General features: G+C 44.6%; 1 protein-coding gene across 1 annotated transcript in view; it reads left to right on the forward strand.

The window, feature by feature from the left end:
• SLC1A1 (solute carrier family 1 (neuronal/epithelial high affinity glutamate transporter, system Xag), member 1) overlaps positions 1–21,985 on the forward strand; it is a 91,523-nt gene that overhangs the window by 43,812 nt on the left and 25,726 nt on the right. Inside the window, exons 2-4 of the mRNA XM_006863747.1 lie at positions 5,970–6,110; positions 18,609–18,701; positions 21,111–21,225. Of these exons, the coding sequence (XP_006863809.1) occupies positions 5,970–6,110; positions 18,609–18,701; positions 21,111–21,225 (349 nt within the window). The remainder of the gene's footprint in view (positions 1–5,969; positions 6,111–18,608; positions 18,702–21,110; positions 21,226–21,985) is intronic.

Here is a 21,985-nt window from a genome sequence, read left to right on the forward strand (position 1 = left end):
TTGATTTGCTCCCGTAAAGATGTGGGGGCGCTGTGAGTTGGAATCCACTTGATGGCCCTGGTGATAACGATACATTAGGGTTTACTGCAATAATATTTGAGAAAAGAAGAAAAAAAAAAAAGCATTTGTATATATTTTTTAAATTTTCCAGTGGAGCTGTGATGCTGTTGCTGGCATAATAAATACATTTTTGAAGGATTTGAAAATAAAAAATAAAAGTGTGGCAGACTCAGAGGCAACTGTGTTTTTCAGCCAATGTTCCCGTGACGATTTTCAGCACACAGAGGGGCTGTTCTTCAGGGAGGAAGAGAGAGATGCAGCAGGGGTATGGATATCTTGCCACGCACGTACATGGACAGACTGACCATCCTCGCTGTTTACCCAGGGTGTGCATGTGGGCATCTGTCAGGGCAGGGCAGATATAGCTTTCCCAGTGATAATTAAAATACCTTTCCTTTGCAATAATTCTTATTTAATATCAGTGATAATTAAAATATCTTTCCTTGGCAATAATTCTTATTTAATCAAGCCAAAATGAATATTTGTCCCAGGGAACTCGTCTTGGACTGGGCTTTAATGAAAAATCTTAGCAGACTGTGAACTCTTTTCTGCAAATACCCTGAAACAGGAACCATGGAACTTCATAAAACCTGAGTCTAATGATTCCACTACTCTGCCTTGGTTCATCTTTGTCTCTGTAAAAAGCAAGTGTGCATAAGAACCAAGACTGGGAAGGAAAAATGGGGAGAGGTAGAGGGGTATATGTTGATCCAGTTATAAGTAACTTTTTGGCTGTTTATTGTGATAAATATATATATCTATATATCTATACCTATAGATATATAGATATAGATATAGATATATAGATATATATATAACAAAAGAATGTGGTGGCTTCATAAGACAAGTACTGGACTGGGAACCACAAGGTCCACAGTTCGAGCCCACCAGACACTCCAGGGGACAAAGATAAGGCTTTCTGCTCCTGTAAACATTTAAAGCCTTGGAAACCTTATACAGGCTCACTGTAAATTGGAACCAACTCAAATATTCTTAACAACAACATATAAATAGCAAAACACTTGCCAATTCAACATTTTTTTGTACAATTCAGTACAATTGATTATGCTTATCTTATTGTACACCGATTACTGCTGCCCATTTCCAGATTGTTCCATTAGCATAAACAAACCCATTGCCCCCTAAACAAAACTTCTCTTTAACAGCCCCCACCCCATTCGTGGCAATCACTAATGAGCTTTAGTCTCTCTCTATGTGCCTTTCAGATGTTGTTGTAGATGCCTGAGTCAATTCTGACTCATCACGGCCTTATACACAATGAGAAGCAACACTGCCCGGTCCTGTTGTTGTTGTTGTTAAGTGCCGTCGAGTCGGTTCCGACCCATAGCGACCCTGTACAGTGTTTCCAAGGGTGTAAATCTTTACGGGAGTAGAAAGCCTCATCTTTCTCCCGTGGAGCAGCTGGTAGTTTCGAACCACTGACCTTAAGGTTCGCAGCCCGATTCGTAACCACTACGCTACCAGAGCTCCCTGCCCGGTCCTACACCCTCACAATTGTTGTTACACTTGAGCCCATTGCTGCTGCCACTGTGCCAGTCCATCTTGTTTTGGGGGTCTTTTTCTTGTTCACTGACCCTCCACTTTACTAGTCGCTCCAGGCTGGTCTGCCCGTCCTTTCAAGTGGAAATTTCCCACCTCTGAAGATTCTGGATGCTGTTCAGGATTCTACCTATGGTCTTATTAATACAGAAGCTCCACAGGAAGCCTCCTTCACTGGGCACGTTGTAGCCCCATTTTAGGTATTCCAATCAGTTATAGGCAGAAGACAGACTTAAAGTTTTTATGGTGATATTTCTGGCTATTCCTTTCTCTCCCCCTCCAGTGTCTATTTTATAATGGTATTCAAGGGAAACAAAGATTCAAAAGACAGCCAAGCATCTTAACATTATTTACCCCCTTTTCCCCATTCCAACCATGTCTCAATCCCTGTATCCCAGATCCCTGTTGTTCCAAGGTTGTGCATACATCATTCTTTACCTCTGTCCCACTTAACCCATGCAAACCTGCCTAATTGTTCTCCCATCCACTTTGTTCTTCCATTCCCCTCCCTCTTCTTGTATATTGCTCCCCTCCCCAGCACCCAAACTATCCTGTGTCTATTCCCTGCCCTGTGCTCCACCTTTTCCTCCGTCCCCTCACCCCACCCCCCATATCCCAGCAACCAGTTTAGAATTACACACACCTTCCTTTAATATGGGTTCTTTTTCTTAGTTTTTTATAGTAGTGGTCCTATGCAGTATTTCTCCTTTTGAGACTGATTAATTTCACTCAGCATAATGTCCTCAAGGTTCATCCATGTTATGCGGTGGCTTGCAGCTTCCTTGTTATTCTTCAAGGTAGCATGATATTCCTTTGTGTGTATGTACCACACAAAGTTTGTTTATCCATTCTTCAATTGATGGGCACTTAAGCTGTCTCCATCTTTTTGCTGTTGTAAACAGTGCTGCTATGAACATTGGTGTGCATATATCTTCTCGTGTTCTGGCTCGTTTTTCTTGTGGGTAAATACCAAGTAGAGGAATTGCTGGATCATAAAGGATTTCTATTTCCAACCTTCTGAGGAAACACCATATTGCTTTCCACAGAGATTGGACCATTTTGCATTGACTGCTGATTCTTGACTCTTGATTATGGATTCAAGCAAAATGAGGTCTTTGACAACTTCAGTCTTTTCTCTGTTTATCATGATGTTATTTTTACTGGTCCAGTGGTGAGGATTTTTGTTTCCATTACATTGAGATGCAACCCATACTGAAGGCTGTAATCTTTGATTTTCATCAGTAAGCATTTTAAGTCCTCGTTACTTCCAACAAGCAAGCTTGAATCATCTGCATATCACAGGTTGTTAATGAGTCTTCCTCCAATCCCAATGCCACGTTCATCTTCATCTAATCCAGTTTCCTGGATTATTTGCTCAGCGTATAGATGTTGTTACTATGTGCCGTTGAGTCTGTTCAGATTCATAGGGACCATGTATAGGGTTTCCAAGGAGCAACTGGTGGGTTTGAACTGCCAACCTTATGGTTAGCAGTCCAGTGCTTATCCTACAGTGCCACACCAGGAATTGGGCACCACCTGGTTGTTTTCTTCCTTGGTATTCTTGTTCACTGAGGAATTTCTAACACTAGATTTCAACATGTGAGCCAATAATGTTTGAAAGCAGATCTGGTTTGTCTTCCGTATAATTTAAGGACTAGATAATGTCCATGTGTATGTTGTAGGATGCCTTGTTCCAAAAATGAGTTTAAAGGGCTTGCCAGAATATGTATGGTGGTATAAGGAGCTCTGGTAGTTTAGTGGTTACGAATTGGGCTGCTAACCCCAAGGTCAGCGGTTCGAAACTACCAGCTGTTCTGCGGGAGAAAGATGAGGCTTTCTGCTCCTGTAAAGATTTACAGCCTCGGAAACCCTGTGCAGGTTCACTATTGGTCGGAATCAACTCCACAGTATTTAACAACAACAACAACAATATTCACAAAACAGGGAAATCAAGGCAAAGGGTAGAAGGAGATTGTTACTAAGTGCTGTCGAGTTGGTTCTGACTCATAGTGAGCCCTGTATAGTGTTTCTTAGGAGCAGTTAGTGGTTTTGAACCACTGACCTTGCTGTTAGCTGTCCAGTGCTTATCTTACAATGCCATAGCAGGACTCCTTTCTTACCCTGCTGTTAGTTGTATGCCGGAAGTCAGTTCCGACTCACAGTGACCACCCCGTATAGTGTTCCTGAAGCTATAAATCTTTACAGAAGCAGAAAGTCTCATCTTTCTTATGCTGAACAGCTGGTAGATTTAAACTATGACCTTGTAGTTATCTCAGCATGTAATCCACTAGGCCACCAGAAAGATTAAAGAACTCTGGTAGCGTAGTGGTTACGAGTTGGGCTACTAAGCTCAAGGTCAGCAGTTCGAAACTACCAGCAGTTCCACGGGAAAAAGATGAGGCTTTCTGCTTCCCTAAAGATTTACAGCGTGGGAAACCCTATACAGGGTCGCTATGAGTCGGGACCGGCTCAATGGCACACAGCTACCACCAGAAACATTAGGAAAATTAATTAGTACTACACAAAATGCAGCCTGTGAATTTATCTCTTTGGTCTATGAGTACGGGAAGGATTCCTGAATTTCAATGAAAACTATACTATGGATTATAATGAAAGGGAGTCAGGGGAGGGGGCGCAATGGTTAAGCACTCCACTGCTAACAGAAACACTGGTGGTTTGAACCCACCTGGCAACTCTGGGGAAAATAGACTTGGTGATCTCGCTCCCTAAAGACTGTTACTGTTGCTGTTAGGGGCCTTGGACTCGGTCTGACTTCTAGTGACCGAAGTCAGCATTGCCCGGTCCTGCGCCATCCTCAAAATCATTCATTCCTGCATTTGAGTCCTTTCCATGAAAAGTAAAACTAGGAAACCCTATGGGGCACTTGTTCTCTCTCGTGGGCTTGCTATGAGCTGAACTCAAATCTTTCGTTATAACCCAAGCATTCCTCGTTGTGCCCCAAATTCTAATTCTTGGCGTTTGTGAATTAGCGTATCTGGCAGTGTTCTCCTTGAATCTTGGCTACGTTTTGTTTTGCTTATGAGTAGTATGTTGCCCACCAATGGCTGGTCGTGGAAAATAGATGTGAAGATCAACCCAGCCCTTTTTAATTTCTTGGTGTTAAAAAAGACACATGGGTCTGGCAGAGAAAGGTGGAACCATTTAGACATTATTAAAACTATTTGTAAGAGGATGAAAGAGAAAATTCTTTTTTTTAAGTGTGATTTTTCATTATCAATGTCTTTATTACGACAGATGGTAGGGAGTTGGCCCTAAATTGTGTTTTCTACAGAAGTAATAGATTTCATACGGAATCCTGGTGTGGCAATGTAAGATAAACACTGAACTGATAACTGAAAGGTTGGTGGTTCAAGCCCACCAGCTGCTCCTTTAGATACAGGGTTGCTATGAGTTGGAACTGACTCAATAGCACTTAGCAACAACACCACAAGTGAAGGATTTCATAGAGGCATCTTGATAAGGCAAGCTTTGGAAAAATGTGTGCCATTTTGTAATGTGGACCATTCCCCCATGCTTTCATAATTAATTGTAATCATCAGCATATAGAATACTCCAGATTAAAAATTTGGTCAAGAGCTTCTTGATTATCAAGGGAGAAGAACATGAGCGGAATGTGGGATCCTATCCATAAAAGCAACAACACCAGAGATGGAGGCAGAGATGAGGACATGGAGAGAGGAGGGAGCCTCTGAGGACTCTAGATTCATGGAAAGAGAAAGGCAATGTGCTGGCGGCCAGGAGGCAGGCTTGCAGAATGTGCCTTTTGGTTGTTTAAATGATTATATATTCCTGAGCGTTTTTGTGCACATGCACACCCCCCCAAAAAAAAAGCCTGAGGGAATAGAAGCAAATACTGTTGAATGACGATGCACAGAGGAGATTGTAATCATTGCAATGAAACAATGGTGTAAAGCCGATGTTCTTCCATGTAAACTCAATTCACACACACACACACCCTCTTGATCAGACAGACTTGAACACATCATTTTCTAGAGTTAACTGAAAATAATCCAAAACATTTGAGAACATAACTGGGTAACAAGAAGGTAAATGTACAAACCAGTGGATTCCTCAGTTGCTATTCATATTATATAAATGAACAGGGAACAAAGTTGATGTTAAAAATACATTACAAAATAGTATGTAAAATGTAATTCGAAAAAGTGTTTATCATTTTAAGCCTAAAAGCTGCAGACTCTGGGAGGTCACCTCAAGCATTTTTCTTGTTGCTAAAATTTGTCATTGTTTTTTGTTGGTTTTTCATAGAAATGTGTACCAGAGAACTCAGCGATATTTCTTTCCTTTTGTCCATTCTTTGTTTTTTTTAGGGATTACTGTAGGAGTCTTGGTTCGAGAATACAGCAAGCTCTCTAACTTGGAGAAATTCTACTTTGCTTTTCCTGGAGAAATTCTCATGAGGATGCTGAAACTCATCATTCTGCCATTAATTATATCCAGCATGATCACAGGTATGTGGGAAAGCGCTGTTCTCTGGGGTTATTCAGGGGCCCTTCACATAGGTTCTTTTCTAATTATGACAGAAAAATGAAGTGTGTTGCTTTTGCCTCCCCTCCCCTCACCCCCTCTGTCTGTCTGCCTGTCTCTCTCCCCCACTGCTTTCTCCCTCTCTCCTTCTCTCTCTTCCTTCCCTTAAGTGTCCTTTCCTCTCTCTCTCTCTCTCTCTCTCTCTCTGTCTCTCTGTCCCTCCTTCTTCCCCTCCCTTTAGCTCTCCATCTGTTTCTTACACACACACGCACACACACACACACACACGCACACACGTGCGCACTTGGAAAGTGTATTTTTTGGGGTAGAAAGATTTAATTTCTCACAAAGTGCCATTGTGTGGCTGTGCCTCTAGCCCTGTCCACCACAGCTCAAGTCTCAATTTGATCAGCCCCTTGAGGTCTTGTGAGGAAGATGCTAATCTCAAACGTCTTAGAAGGAAAACTCTATCCAGAGCCCAAAGGCAGAAGGGGGCATACTTATAGGCCAGTGACATGTTCTACAGTGTCCTCAGCCAAAATGTGGTGTCAGTTTTGATCTGATTTTCATGTCAGTTTTTGGGGTCCCACCCATGGCCATGATGTGCCCAGACTCCCCAGCATCTGCCCTCAGGGTCCTGTATGCCTTCACATCTCCACAGAGCCTGGACCTTGCTGAGCACAAGGACTAGAAGACAAGTTCAGTAGGTTCAACTACAGGTTTGAGCCAGATTAGAAAAATCCAGTATTTTTCATCTGAACTTGTCACACCTTTGAATTTGGCAATGAGTTTTCCTTTGTTGGTTATTCAAAGCTTCCTTTCTGAAGCAGGCTCCCTTGGGTAGATAGACATTCCTTTGGTTTGCAAAACTGTCATTTGAGTTTTACATAGAATGGGTGCATGTTGTAGTTTCTTACACTTAATTCTGGTCATTGGTAAAAGGTGGCAGCTTAGTCATTCGTCTTGTCAGCTTGGATGTCACAGGCCCAGGCAGTGTTTCATGCTGTTGTGGGTAGGGTCACTGTGACTCAGAACAACTTGAGGACCCAACAACAACACAGAGCAACAAGTGTGAGGATGAAACAGAACCTGGCAGTGCTTTGTTCTGTTATATAGAGGGTCACTGGGTCGAACCAACTCGACAGCACCTAACAATAACAACAGCAGCCATCTTTATGGAAGCAGATTGTCACATCTTGGTCCTCGGGAGTGCAGCCTGTCAGTTTGCAGCACAACTCTTAACCACGGTACCAGTTGGACTTCCCAGCTGTGCACATGTTGTTGTTAAGTGCCTTTGAGTAGGGTCCAACTCATAGTGAAACTGTATAGGATTTTCAGGGAGTCCTGGTGTGGCGCTGTGGTTTAATACAGCAAACTGCAAAGTCATTTGAACTGCAAGGTCAGTGGTTCAAGCTCACCAGCTGTTCCTTGGAAACCCTATACAGGGTCGCTATGGGTCGGAATCTACTCAACACTTAACAACAAGTGTTGGGTTTGAACTTTTGACATTATAGTTAGCAGTCCCGTGCTTATCCTGTAGAGCCACACCAGGACTCTAAACATGCAGCTGTTTTTGTTAAGTGCTGTCAAGTTGGTTCCAACTCATAGTGACCCTGTATAGGGTTTTCTAAGGAGCAGTTGGTGGGTTGGAACCACCAACCTTGTGGTTCACATTCCAGTGTTTATGCTACAGGGCCACACCAGGACTCCAGCCATGCAATTAGAAGTCTTGAAATGACTCACCTTGCAACATTTCCCTCCACTCCCACTGAGGAGACCTGGGCTGATCTGGGGGGAGGGAGACGGGATATCACAGGGTCCTAAGTTCAGTCACCTCACATCAGGAAACAGTGCAGCGTCTGTTTGGCTGTTGATCTTCCCAAGTACCAAACTCAGTCAGACTAGAACGCCTTATGGAGCATCACGCATAAATGGTCTTGTTAGAACCTAGAAAGAGCATTTCATTGTTTTTATTTAGGGATATAATTAGCCTCTTTTAGGGATACAATTAACATTTTATAGGCCTCGCAGTTTGAGGATCAAATCATAGGACCAATTGTTTGTCCCGCAGAGTGTTTAGTTAAGGAACCTTGACAATCCCTATGTGGTTCTGAAGGATAAGCACTAGACTGCTAACCGCAGGGTCAGCAGTTCAAACCCATCAGCCGCTCTGCAGAACAAAGATGAGGCTTTCTGTTCCCATAAAGATTGAATGCCTCAGAAACCCTTTACAGGGTCACTGTGAGTCAGGGTTGACTCTATGGCAGTGGATGGGGGTTGGAATGACCCAATGTGTAAGAAACCAAAAGGTTGACAGATTGAACCTGTCAGTGGGAGAAAGACCTGGAAGCCTGCTCCCATAATGATCAGACCCCCTCTGGGGGTCACCATGAGCCTGAGCCAACTCAGTGGTGCACCGCACAAACAAGTCTTTCCTTATTTGTTTAATTTTAAAATATTGTCTTTAAAATCTGGAAGCTATTATGGGAAGGAGTCCTGGTGTGGCGCTGTGGGTTAATGCACAAACCATTTGAATTGCAAGGTCAGCGGTTCAAGCTCACCAGCTGCTCCTCGGTAATGCTATATACAGTCGCTATGGGTCAGAATCAACTCAACAGCATTTCATAACAACAACAACAATTATGGAAAAATCCAGATTCCTGGCTTCCTCTGGAAGGGGGGGGGTAGGATCTAGAAACAATGAGACGGATTCCTTCATGGCAACAGTGATCTGAAGCTGAGAGACAGTGATTCCTTTAACTGGAGCAAATGTATCTAAGGCTGCCACAGTCCCCACCATGCCCTACTGCCTCACACCTGGTCCACTCATTTCATATTACCTGCTCGGTGGCTGCTGGAGTTAAGACGGTTACTGCTGACTAGAATTTTCTCCATATCAGAGAGTCTTAATTACTTCTTCGGCTCTTTTATGCACTCAATGAAAACTTTACTCGCTTTCCCAAGGAAAATGCTCACACATGTATATAGATAAAGTATCTGGCAAGTTGTTGCACAAACCCCCTGGTAAGTAACACTATTCGATTCTCATATCTGAAGTGTGGAAGGTTGATCCACACTTGCTGTTAAATGCTGCTGAGTCGGTTCTGACTCATAGCGTTTCCAAGGAGCAGCTAGTAGGCTTGAACCACTGACCTTGAGGTTAGCAGTCTAGTGCTTACCCTACAGTGCCATACCAGGACTTCTAATCTATATTTGTTGCCATTGTTAATGGCTGTCAAGTCGGTTCCAACGATAGCAACCCTATATAGGGTTTCTGAGGAGCAACTGGGGGATTTGAATCAATAATCTTGTGGTTAGCAGTCCAGTGCTTATTCTATAGTGGCACACCAAGACTCCTGATCTACATTTGTTGTTGTTATGTGCCATCGCGTCGGTTCTGACTCATAGCGATCCTGTATAGGGGTTCCAAGAAGCAGCTGGTGGGTTTGAACTGCTGACCTTGTGGTCCATAGGCTGGTGCTAATCCTACAGTACCAAGCTAGGAAGATCTGCGTTTTGTCAGCAAAAACCACCGTGTAGTAAACCAGGTGTACATATTCTGAACATATTCGTTCTATAGTGATGGGTGCTTATGAAGGTGTGCCATTCTTGGCCATCGATGACTAGAGAAATTTTTTTTTTTGCAATCTGGCTGTCTTGTGTGTTGCTCAGCCTTGCGTAAAATCTGGGAAAATCATTTACAACCATCAGCATTCCACTCAAAGAGCGCAGCTGCTTTCCGAAGCCATGGCAGAGGTTTGGCCATGTCTGCATTTCCCCAGCAGTTGGGCAGGAGCTAGGGAGAGGGAGAGTCACTGCCCATTCTTTAGACATGGAGCAGTGAAAGCTGTCAGAGATTCAAGGGCTATGAACAGAGCGGGATGGAACCAGTGAGGCTGCCACGGTTGTTATTGGATCCTGTCAAGTCAATTCCAACACAAGCAACGCCATGTGAGACGCATGTGAGCTACCCTTCAGATTGCCTAAGCTGTCATCTTTACGGAGGGCTCCTGGTGTGGCGCTGTAGGATCAGCACTGGACTGTGAACCACAAGGTCAGCAGTTTAAATCCCCCAGCTACCCCTGGGAAACCCTATACAGGGTCACTATGAGTCAGAACCATACTTGACAAGAACATTATTTGTGGAAGCATATCTCCTGGACTTTTCCTCGTAGGCCACTTGGACAAGTTCTAACCACCAGCATTTTGGTTAGTAGTTGAATGCTTAACCATTGTATCATCAGAATATTCATATTTAAGTTGTCAAAAGAAAAAGTAACAACTTCCAGTGTTGGCAAGGTTGGGAGAAAATGGGCACGTGCCTACATTTTTAGGTACTTTATATATAACTAGGAGTCCTGCTATGGTGCCACAGAATCAGCTCTGGACCGCAAGGTCGGTTTGAAACACAAGATTGGCGGTTCAAACTCACCAGTTGTTATTGTTGTTATGTGCCGTGGAGTCGGTTCCGACTCATAGTAACCCTGTACAGGGTTTCCGAGGCCGTAAATCTTTACGGGAGCAGAAAGCCTCATTTTTCTCCCATGGAACAGCTGGTAGTTTCAAACTGCTGACCTTGCGGTTCTCAGCCCGATTTGTAACCACTACGCTACAAACCCAAATAGGCTTGGTATGAGTCAGAACTGATTCGACGGCACTTAACAACAATTTATAAATAGGATCAAACTTTCAGAGCCAGTTTAGAACATGTTCAGAACCATCTGCCTGGAACCAGATGTTATACAAATGCTACACACACACGCAACCCTCTCACGCTGGAATTTTCCTGTGCACTCTATGTGTTTATAGTCATGTACATGTAATATGTGAAAACACAGTAGTTCTACTTTGGGGATTTATTGGAAATGGAAAGTCAGAGATATATGCAATGATAGGTACAAGAACGTTCATGGTAGCATGTTGTACCAATGCGCTTGATCAGAAGTAGCCTGAAGGTTAGTCATCTGAACCTACCCAGAGGCACCGTGTAAGAAAGGTCTGGTGATCCACTTCAGTAAAGATGAAAGCCAAGAAAACCCTGCCAGGCTCAGTTCTGCTGTCTGACAGACCCAGCTACTGTGAGTCGAACTTGCTTGTTAAGTGCCAACAAGTTGGTTCAAACTCTTAACAACTCTGTGTAAAGTGCCCAAGTAGCAGCTGGTGGGTTTGAACTGTTGACCTCATGGTTAGCAGTTCAGTGTCACACCAGGACACAAACCATGTGTGTAACCTGTTTAGAATTGTGCTTGGGAAACATATTTAGTTACTTGTGAAAATGCTTCTAAAGCAGTGTAACGTGAAAACATAGAGCAAATCATACAACAGGTAACTTCACAAACACAACAGGTAACTTTACAAACACAACAAGAAGATGGCATACACTTCTGATTTTATTAATACTTGCGTACATTTTTTAACATTAGGGGCAAAGCCAAAAGGGGACCGTGGTCGCATCTGGATGATAAGAAGCGATGTGGGGGCTTTGTTGATTTCGTTTGGTTTTCAGAAAGAGGAAGTGGACGTGTTCTTTCTGCTTGGTGCTGCTTATCTTGATCCTGGGGGTCCCCCATCCCTCTTCCTTCTCACTGGTCCCCCCGACCCCAGCACAGCATTACCTGAACCCTAACTAGTACAATATCATTTCCCCCAGCCCCTCAGAAATCCTCTGCCTCCCCCTGTTGTGAATTCGAGGGAATTCGGAGCTGATCAACACAAGAACAGCCATCTGCTTTTCATTAGGATGGAAGCTCTGACAGCCACTTGCAGGAGCTCAAGAGGCCGTCATCACAGGGACCCATTGGAACAGGAAGAGCCCAGGGAAGAGGAGGGAGTGGAGTGGAGGGTTTGCATCCATCTGAGGCCTCCTCCTGCCTCAGAGTGGGATGTCTCAGGGTCAGTAACTTACACATGTCCAGTGGATTCTGACCCATGATGACCCCACGTGTTGTAGAATAGTCTGAGCTCCGGAGTTTTCTAGGCTGTAGTCTTTAAGGGGGAGTCCTGGTGTGGAGTTTTAACACTGGGCTGCTAATCGCAAGGTTGGCAGTTCAAACCCACCAGCCAATCTGCTGGAGAAAGATGCAGCACTCTTGCTCCCATAAAGATTTGCAGCCTTAGAAACTCTGGGATCGTTTACTCTGTCCTGGGGAATCCCAGTGAGATGAATTCATCTTTAAGAAAGCAGATCACATGACCTTTCATCAGTGACACTCCTGGGTGTGTTCTAACTGCCAACTTGTAGCTTAGCGTTGCTGTTGTTAATGCCGTCAAGTCAGTTCCGACTCATAGCAACCCTGTATAGGGTTTCCCAGGAGCGGATAGTGAGCTTGAACCTTAAGCTTATGGTTCAAACTGACCTTGCAGTCTAGCACCTTAACCCTCAGCACCACATCAGGACTCCACCATCCAGAGACCTTAAAGACCCACACCAAGCTGCCATTGCAAAAACTCTTAATACCTGGCAACCCCTAACCGTGTCAGAGTAGAACTGTGCTCCCCAGGAATTTCAGCCACTGCTTTTTTAGAAATACACCACCAAGGCTTTCTTCTAAAGAACGTGTGGGTAAACTGAAATCTCAAACCTGGTCTTTGGCAGTTGAGCACATTAGCCATTTGTACCTCTCAGGGACTCCTAGTATACGAGATCCAGCAATTATTAATTGATCATTTTATTGCATGTGCTAACAGCATATCATGATGTAAGAGTATATATCCTTATTTCTTTTAAATGCACGCTGAATTTTATTGGGATGAAGTGACCACATGCTTAACACAGTGGACCTGGGCTCAAGGTATTTTCAGAGACAGGCAGTGGGATGCTAACAAAAATCATCCTCCCCCTTTTGCCCCACACCGTGCCCTGCAAGATCTGTGCTGAGACCCGCTGACATTTGAGTATGTGCGCTGTGTTTTGTCAAACCACCAGGGAATCCTCAGGGGAAATGATTTGGGAGAATGTAGCACTGGAAAATTCCTGGCCTGGTGTCTCCAGGAGGGGTGTTTAAATTCTGGTCACATGGTTTAAATTCAGTGTGCTGTACATGATCAAGAAGACTTGAACCAGCACAGGAAAGGAACATCCCACCTCCTCAGAGACCCACCATCTCTTCCATCTCTTCCTCTCCAGCCTCTTGGCCACCACTGTCTGGCGTTTGGGACTGAATTTTGTCCTCCCCAGAAGATGGGGTAGAAACGTGCACCTGGGGATGTTGGGAAATAGGGGTTTTAGTATGTGAATGGACAGTACCGTGTAGGGGATCCTAAACCTAATCACTCCTGAGTTCTGAGATACAAAAAGAGCAGATTAGACACAGACATGTGCTTCCAACTAGGCAAGACAGGAGGAGCCCTGGTGGCATAGTGGATTAAATACTGGGCTGCTAATCAGAAGGTCAGCAGTTCAAGCCTACCGTCCACTCCAAGGGAGAAAGGGGTGACAGTCTGCTTCCGTAAAGATTTACAACCTTGGAAACCCTATGGGACGGTTCTACTCTGTTCCCTAGGTTCACTCTGAGTCGGAATCGACTCAATATGAGTGAAATTGGTTTGGGGTTTTTAGCAGCAAGCTTGAACAAGATTGTCATGAAAACTGTTTGCCTGGGTGGTGGCTTCATCACAGTGCTCTGGGGGAGTCTTTTGCTCTCGAGTGTTTATTTTTAAAGCACACTATTGTTTAGCCCATGACCACTGTTGCGTCTGTATAAAAAGTTGAAATGATTGTTAGCACAGGGACCAAGAGCCAGCACCCAGCTCACAGTGGCTTCCCGAGGTGAAGAAATCAAAGGTTGTGTTCTAAAAGGAAAAGCCAGCAGGTGCCCCGAACCTCCAAGGACATCCTTCGATCCTATGTCTTTTTCTGGCCCATAACCGGCCTAAGAACTACCCCTGGTTTTGAAAAAACAACGCAGGGCTCAACTGGTCTCCACCCCTCCCCAGCGTGTGACTGGAATGCTACACAGTCTTTCTCCTCGAAAATAGGACCAAACTGCCTACCTCATCAGGTCATGGAATCCCTGTGTGGCACAAACAATTAAGCACTAGACCACTAGCCGAAAGATTGGCTGTTAAATCCACCCAGTGGTACTGCGGAAGAAAGGTCTGGCTGTCTGTTTCCAAAAAGTCACAGCCATGGAAAACTACGAAGCACTGTTCTCTGCACCCGTAGGGTCACCACAAGTTGATGACACATCAGGTTAGAGTGAGAATGAAAGGAAATTAGCTTCTTATGGTTAGTTTGCTCAATGCAGAGTGGCTGCTGCCACCACCAGCAGCATCATTTCTACAGCAATAATCATAGTTGTTGTTATTGTTGTTAGCAGAAAGTAGTGGTAAAAGCCATCCAGACAGGTATTTTTATAGTCTTATTGACTTCTGTAATATTCCTATTATAAACCCAAACCAAATCCATGGCTGTTAAGTCTATTCTAATAATGAACCCCGTGTGTTACAGAGTGAGACTGCTTTGTTGGGTTTTCTGTGCTGTAATCTGATGGCACTGTGGTTAAAGTGCTCTGCTTCTACCAATAGGTTGACAGTTCAAACTCACCAGCTGCGCTGAGGAAGAAAAGTGTGGCGGTTTGCATCCATAAAAATTTACAGCTTGGGAAACCCTATAAGGCAGCTCTGTTTGGTCTTGTTAAGTGTTTTCAAGTCAGTTCCGACCCATAGCAACCCTGTGTAGGGTTTCCAAGGAGCACCTGGTGAGTTTGAACTGCTGACCTTGCAGTTCAGATTGACCTCGTGGTCAAGTGCTTACCTTATCACACCACCTCAGGACTCCTACTTGGTCTTACGGAGTCACTGCTGGTTGGAATCTGCTCAAAGGGAATGAGTGTGGTTTTAATCTTTCACTGTAGCAGATTGCCAGCCCTTTCTTCCATGATACTGCTGAGTGGGTTCGAACTGCCAACCTTTGGGTTAGTAGTAGAACAAAAACTGTTTGTGCCATGCAGGCACCCCTGTTCCTTTTACTGAGATTGGGCTGTTTTCATACATGTGTCCCCTGCCCCAAACACAGCATGATATATCATCCAAGAGCCTAGATTTGGGGGGCCAGCTTCACCCACTAATGACTGGGGACCAGGGAGGTAGAGGAATAACTGTGGAGATGTGAAGGGAAGGAGCGCACTGGCTGGTTGGAAGGAAGCTTGTGTTCTGTCCAGGAACTTTGCAGAGCTGAAGGGAAGGGCTTTGGAATCAATTCCTGCGTGGCCTGCTCCTTCCAGAGTGGATTTATTTAAGAAATAAACTCCACCTAGAATCTTACTCTTGTGTAGCATTTTATTACCAGCCGGGTCCTGGTAGAAGCAGAGACAGGTGCCCCAGGCCAAATTGTTAAGACACATGAAGATATAGTAGTCTGTGCTGGAAACAGTTACCCATGTAGATTGTGTTTGCTTCACTGCTGGAAGGAAGTCCTGAGCCGGCTTGAAACAATTCTGCAGCCAACTGTGACGATGGGACCTACTCAAAGTGGACATCTACTAAAAGTACAAGTTCTGGTGTGGCACTGTAGGATAAGTACTGGACTTCCAGCCACAAGGCTGGCACTTCTCAGAAACCCTATACAAAGACCAAATAAAAGTATTTACAGGTTAAAGTCTATGAAAGAGCCTTCTTGTTTGATTTTGGCTCTTGTTCTTTGCACAACTGTTACTTTAAAGTTCTCTTTCCATCCGGAAAACAAAATGTCCTTAGCATACCCAACTGTAATTTTTTCCAAAGAAGAGGCTTATGTCTATTGGCTAGGTTGCCCCAGGATGTGACTACTGCAATCTACCCATCCAGTGGCAATTGCTTGGTCTTGTCTAAATGTTGGCGATCGGCCTTCACATTGTCCTGGGTTTCCTGCTAAAGAGACCAGAGCTCTGAAAACATTAGCTTCCACAGGAGTAGTTAGCAGCCTGAGGACTGGTGTGTTTAGAGGGAGAAATGACTTGTTCTGTTGCCATGACGACTATAGCTTTCTTCTTTCAGGATGTTTCCTATGCATCACATGTGTACAACCCCCAGTGAGGGACATAATTCCCCAGGCGCTTCAGAAAATGGTGGGCCTTGTAGAGTGTTCAGAGTGGATATCAACACTGCCTGTGATAGCTTGAAGTAGGTCTTTGTGCATGCCAGATTTGCTTCCGGGCCCAGGGGACAGTCTCTCATCTTCCCCACTGCCCAGTAGCTTGGACTCTGAAGACAGGTATGGGACAGACACAACAACCACCGTTACTACAATCATCACGAATGCTTGCCAGCATGATGTGCTGAACTCTAAAACTGAGACGTGACCTCAGTCATTTGACTCACAATAACTGTGTCGTTTTGGAAATCAGACTGCTTGCTGCTGAGAGATGACAGGGTTGTTTCTCTCCTTGCCCGTGGCCCACATAGAAGCAGACCAGTCAGAGGGCCATGTTGGTCAACTCCTTTGTGGGATCGTGTATGATAGAGGGCAAGAGTGTGTACCAAGGAGGAAGTTTTGCCTTCCACATCCAGTGCAGCTCTCCGTGCCTTCCAGAAAACCCCGTCAGGTCCGGACAGTGCCCAGTCATTATAGTGACAGCCAAAGATCTCTTGAAACTAGGGCTGACACGATGGCCAATGTAGTTACTGCTGTTCTCAGCCCTTATTCACGGCAAGTCTGTGTACCAGGGGATTGGACCCTTGTGACCCATAGTTCTCACCAGCTGATTTTCAGAAGTAGATCCCCAGGTCTTTCTTCCTAGTCTATCTTAGTTGGAAAACTGCTGACCACCTGTTCAGCATCACAGCCACATGAAGCCTCCACTGACATGTGGTTGGGGGCTGCACATGAGGTGACTCGAACCCAGGGAGTCAAATCCAGATCTTCCACATGGGAGGTGAGACTTCTACCCATGAACCTCTGCTCCTCTCGTGTTGTTGTTAAGTGCCCTCAAGATGGTTCCAACTCATAGCAACCCTGTAGAGGTTTCACAGGAACAACTGGTGAGTTTGAACCGCTGACCTTGTAGCTAGCAGTCCAGTGCTTATCCTCCAGCACCATACCAGAACACCCTCACAAGTCTCTTAAATTATATATTACCTCTTTCAAACAAATGTTAACGTGTCTTACAGTGGAAGCCATCTACAATAATATTAATGTTGAAGCAATTTGAGAATCATGAAAAGAGGAAGAAAATCTGCTAGCTAGGATGCGTAATGAAACTACTGGGGTTTCTTTTTTTATTATTTATTTATTTTTATTGAACTTGGCCCTGAGACTATCTCTAGGCCTAGCAATAAGTGAATAATCCAATTATAAATACATTATGGTTCAGCCACAGGACAGAAGATTATATATTTATCCTCAGATAAATTAAATATTTATCCTCAGATAAGATTAAATTTATCCTCAGAGTGAATGTTTAATTGTGAGAAAAACTGCTTACAAGACAGTGTTGTTGTTAAGTACTGTGGAGTCGGTTCCGACTCATAGTGACCCTATACAGGGTTTCCAAGGCTGCAAATCTTTACGGGAGCAGAATGCCTCATCTTTCTCCCACAGAACAGCTTGGTAGTTTTGAACTGCTGACCTGAGGTTAGTAGTCCGATTCGTAACCACTATGGCTACCAGAGCTTAAGAAGAGAACATTTAAAGCTGTAAAATTGCTATAGCTGTGTTGAGAGAAAGTAGAAAAATACTGAAAGAATATTAACTACCGGATGTGATGAAGAGATTTTTGTTTTCATCTTTATATTCCCCGCCTCCCAGGTATTTGTAATGAGCATATATTGCTTTTATAATCAAACATAAATATGTTTGTTTGTTTAACTTGATTCTAGATGGGGTAAGCATTGGGCTGCTCATCACAAAGTCAGCAGTTCAAACCTACCAGATGTCTCATGGTGGGAAGATTGGGCTGTCTGCTCCCTTAAAGTTCTATAGTCTCAAAAGCCCTAAAGAACAATTAGTTCATCTCTGTCCTGTTGAGTCACTATAGCCTGAATTGACTCTATGGCAATGGATTTGGTGTCTGAGCTTCCTAGCAGAAAAAGCAAAAAGGGGAAACAGTTTTGAGTAGCGTGACTCATCGCATCATTCAAGGGTGATATATATATGTTCTTCACGATCAACTTTTCCTGATTCTGAGATCCAAATGGGGTTTGCCTTAAGGGGTGTTGAATGTGATGTGCAAAATCCTGCTACCCTTCTGAGGGCAGCTGCAGAAGGCAGACTCCTTATGGCTTTGCCTCATCACCACCCGCCGAGAAAAACCAAAGACCTGCTGCTGCAGACTGAGGCCCCCACTCGGCTGCCCTCTCTGGATTCTGCATTTGGGAATTTGAAATGCTTCTTTCTCTCATTGCCCCTGGTCCCTTCACAATGTGTGTGAGGCAGACCCGATGGACGTAGGAAAGAGCATTCAGCTTTTCGTTCACACGCTGAAAACTGGATCACCAAGTAATGGAAATTGATCTTCTCGAAACGAATGCCGTTGGATACACACCTCCGTCCCTTTCTCTTTCAGGTGTTGCTGCTCTGGATTCCAACGTGTCCGGGAAGATTGGGCTGCGGGCCGTCGTATACTACTTCTGCACCACGGTCATCGCTGTCATTCTAGGTAGGAAGATAGAGTGTCTCAATCCTTAGTCCCTGGAGGACTCCAGGCGTAGCTCTGTGGGATCAGCACTGGACTGTGAACCATGAGGTTGGTGGTTCAAATCCACCAGCTGCTCCTCAGAAACCCCATACAGGGTTGCTTTGAGTCGGAATCGACTCGGTGGCACTTACCAACAACATTCTTCTAGATGATGGTGATTCTGTATTTAAAACATAGTAGAGCTTTTTAAATGCACTATTTATTCTTTCTTATCAGAAAATACAATGAGAGGGCTTCAAAACGTTTGTGGGTGTTTCCCGTTACCTTTAAAATTCCTTTTGCCACAGATTTTTTTGAAGCCCACTCATATTGTCACACAGCCATGAAGCGTCTAGGCTTGATGTGTACGGAGCACCTTTGTGTGAAGAAGATTTAATACTAACTGATACTATTTATGTCAGAAGAAGGTGACATTACTATGTCTTGTCAGGATCACAGGGTGAAAGGAGGTGAAGCCAAGAGCTAATGTGATTCTTAGACTAGACGTTCTGTCTGTAATAGTGGAGTAAGTATAATTATAAAATATTTCTAGAAAGAACATTTTAGCACCAAGAGTTTACAGAATCTTGAAAAAGGGAGCACGTCCTCTAGAAAGGGAAGCGAGCTGCTCCCGAACCTGTGGGATTCTTGTGTGAATTAAGCTTGTCTCACGCTTTGTGACTTGGGGGATATTTGAAGGAGGACACCCAGAATGAGAGAGAGAGAGAGAGAAAGAAGGGAATTTGGCAGGGATGTCACAGCCTGCTTCACCCTGGCAATCCTGTACAAATAACTTACTACAAAGTTTGAGGATGGACTTAGGATGAGGTTTTAGTGTTGTTGGTAAGTGCCGTCAAGTCAGCTCCAACTCATAATGACCTTGATAGGGTTTCTGAGGAGCAGTTGGTGGGTTTGAACCACCGACCTTGTGGTTTCACAGTCCAGTGCAGTCCTTAGTGGTATGTGGCCAGGGGAACGGAATCCCGCCTCAAGTCAAACCCGTGTCTTCTTATGAGGTTCTGAGGAAGAGGGAGACAAATTAAAAATGACAGAAGAAAAGCAAGATGCTGGCTTTCTTACTACCAGCTCAGTTGTCGTGGAGTCAGTTCCCACCCATGGAGTTTCAGAGTAGAGCTGTGCTCCTTGGAGTTTTCAGTGGCTGACTTTTCAGAAGTAGATCTCCAGGTCTTTCTTTTAAGGTACCTTTGGGTGGGTTCAAACCTCCAGCCTTTCCAATGCATTAATCATTTGCCCCAGGCAGAGACTCTATCATTACTGTTGTTGTTGTTAAGTGCTGTTGAGTCATTTCTGACTCACAGCAACCCTGTATAGGGCTTCTGAGAGCAGTTGGTGGGTTTGAACTGCCGACCTTGTGGTTACAGTCCAGTGTTAATCCTACAGTGCCACACCAGGGCTCTGTGTATTGCTAGCTGGACACACATGTTCTGCATACCTAAAAAGACAGAGTAGATCATGTCCACTCCTGGTCTTCCTATTGCCCCCTCCCTACGCTTGTATAACTGACCCCCTCAGATAAGTTCCTCCTCAAAGGGCAGGAGGACGTTTTTCCATCACAACCTTCTAGTCAGCTGATCTCTCATGCTTTGGTGTCTACAACATCCCACCTCACGTGACAGGAACCCAAATTAGCACCCTACCATTTCGCTCTGAAAGATGTTCCACCCTTCCTCACCGTGAATGAACTTTTCCCCTATAGTTCCTGCCTGCTTGTTCTCATTCCACCCCTTAGAATCACACGGAGCAATGCTTTTTCCACACGACAGCTTTCCAGATATTTGACGGCCTGCGTGTGGGAGCAAGGTGAGGCTTATTCTGTGTGACCCTCAGGAGAATAACCGGGACCTATGGGTAAAAGTGGCACTGTGAATCAGCACTGGGCTGTGAACCACAAAGTCAGCAGTTCAAACCCACCAGCCACTCCTCAGAAACCCTATACAGAGTTGCTATGAGTCAGAACTGACTCAACAGCACTTAACAACAACACAACGTGGGTAAAAGTTTTAAAAAGTTTTATTTTTGCTTGAATTGGGAAAATAATCACTTTCACCTCAGCACCCAACTAGGCTGGTCTCATAAGTTAAAGGTAAGGAGAGAATATTCCAGTCAACAGGTGTTTCTTCTGGAAGCAGTTCTGAGATATAGCCCCTTCACTTACAACAAAATAACAATAAATAATTTTTCTTTAAATTTTAAGGGAAAAAAATTCTTTCTGCTTCTTCGCTTAAAGAAAAAACTAATAAAGGCCGCCTTTGAGGTCCCCGCCACAGTGTTGCCTGGTCCCACAGTGCCTGGTAGTTCTGAGAGGGAGGCACAGGGATGCTAGGGGTTCTAGAAGGTTCCTAACACTCTCTGGGGCTTCTTTGGATGTAGGAATCGTGCTGGTGGTGAGCATCAAGCCTGGTGTCACCCAGAAAGTGGACGAAATCGACAGGGTGGGCAGCACCCCGGAAGTCAGCACAGTGGATGCCATGTTGGACCTGATCAGGTGACTGGCCTCCAGTAGGAGGCGCCACAGCATTGGCCCGGGCAGTCACATGGGCCCCCGCATGTGCTTTCATGGCTAATGAGCCTGCATGTTCATGTTATGTGGGCCCCTGCACACTATGGCTGCTCCTGCTTGCCAGGTTGAGGCTCCAAGGAGGCAAGGAGGTGTCTGACGGGTATGTGGCAGGCTCATTTGGAAGAGAGGGTGGGAAGAGCGGCCTCCTCTGTTAGAACTAAAGGTGCAGAGATACAGGAAGTGTGTCTGGTGGCTGGAGCACTCCTGAAGACATGCAAGCCCACCTCGGAGACACTGCAGGTTGTGTAACAGACCAACGCAGTCAAGCAAATATCACCTTAAAGCGAGTCCCATGAATTTACTGGGCTTCCCAGTGTGTAGAAATGCAAGCGCTCTGTTTCCATGTAGTCTTTGATGTGCACGATGGCTTACTGGAAAACTGTGCTCTTTTGCGAGAATGATCACAGTAGGACACAGACACCAGGTGAGCACATGCTGTTGGCATCAGTAGAGTTGCTTGATGCAGGGTTGCACCAAACCTTTAATTTACTTTGAAAAAAAATAGAAAAAAAATCAGTGTCTGTGAAATGCTACCAAGCAAAGCTCAGTGGAACGAGGCGTGCCTGTACGTCATTGGCTGACCCAGTGAAGCCATCTTATCTAAAGCAGTTGTGGCCCAATAGTTGATCAATTAAGGAAAAACCACAAAGCAGAGAATCATTTTAAAAATGACAGAGACGTACTT

Source organism: Chrysochloris asiatica, unplaced genomic scaffold, assembly GCF_000296735.1.
Source record: "Chrysochloris asiatica unplaced genomic scaffold, ChrAsi1.0 scaffold00056, whole genome shotgun sequence".
NCBI classification, from domain to species: Eukaryota; Metazoa; Chordata; class Mammalia; order Afrosoricida; family Chrysochloridae; genus Chrysochloris; species Chrysochloris asiatica.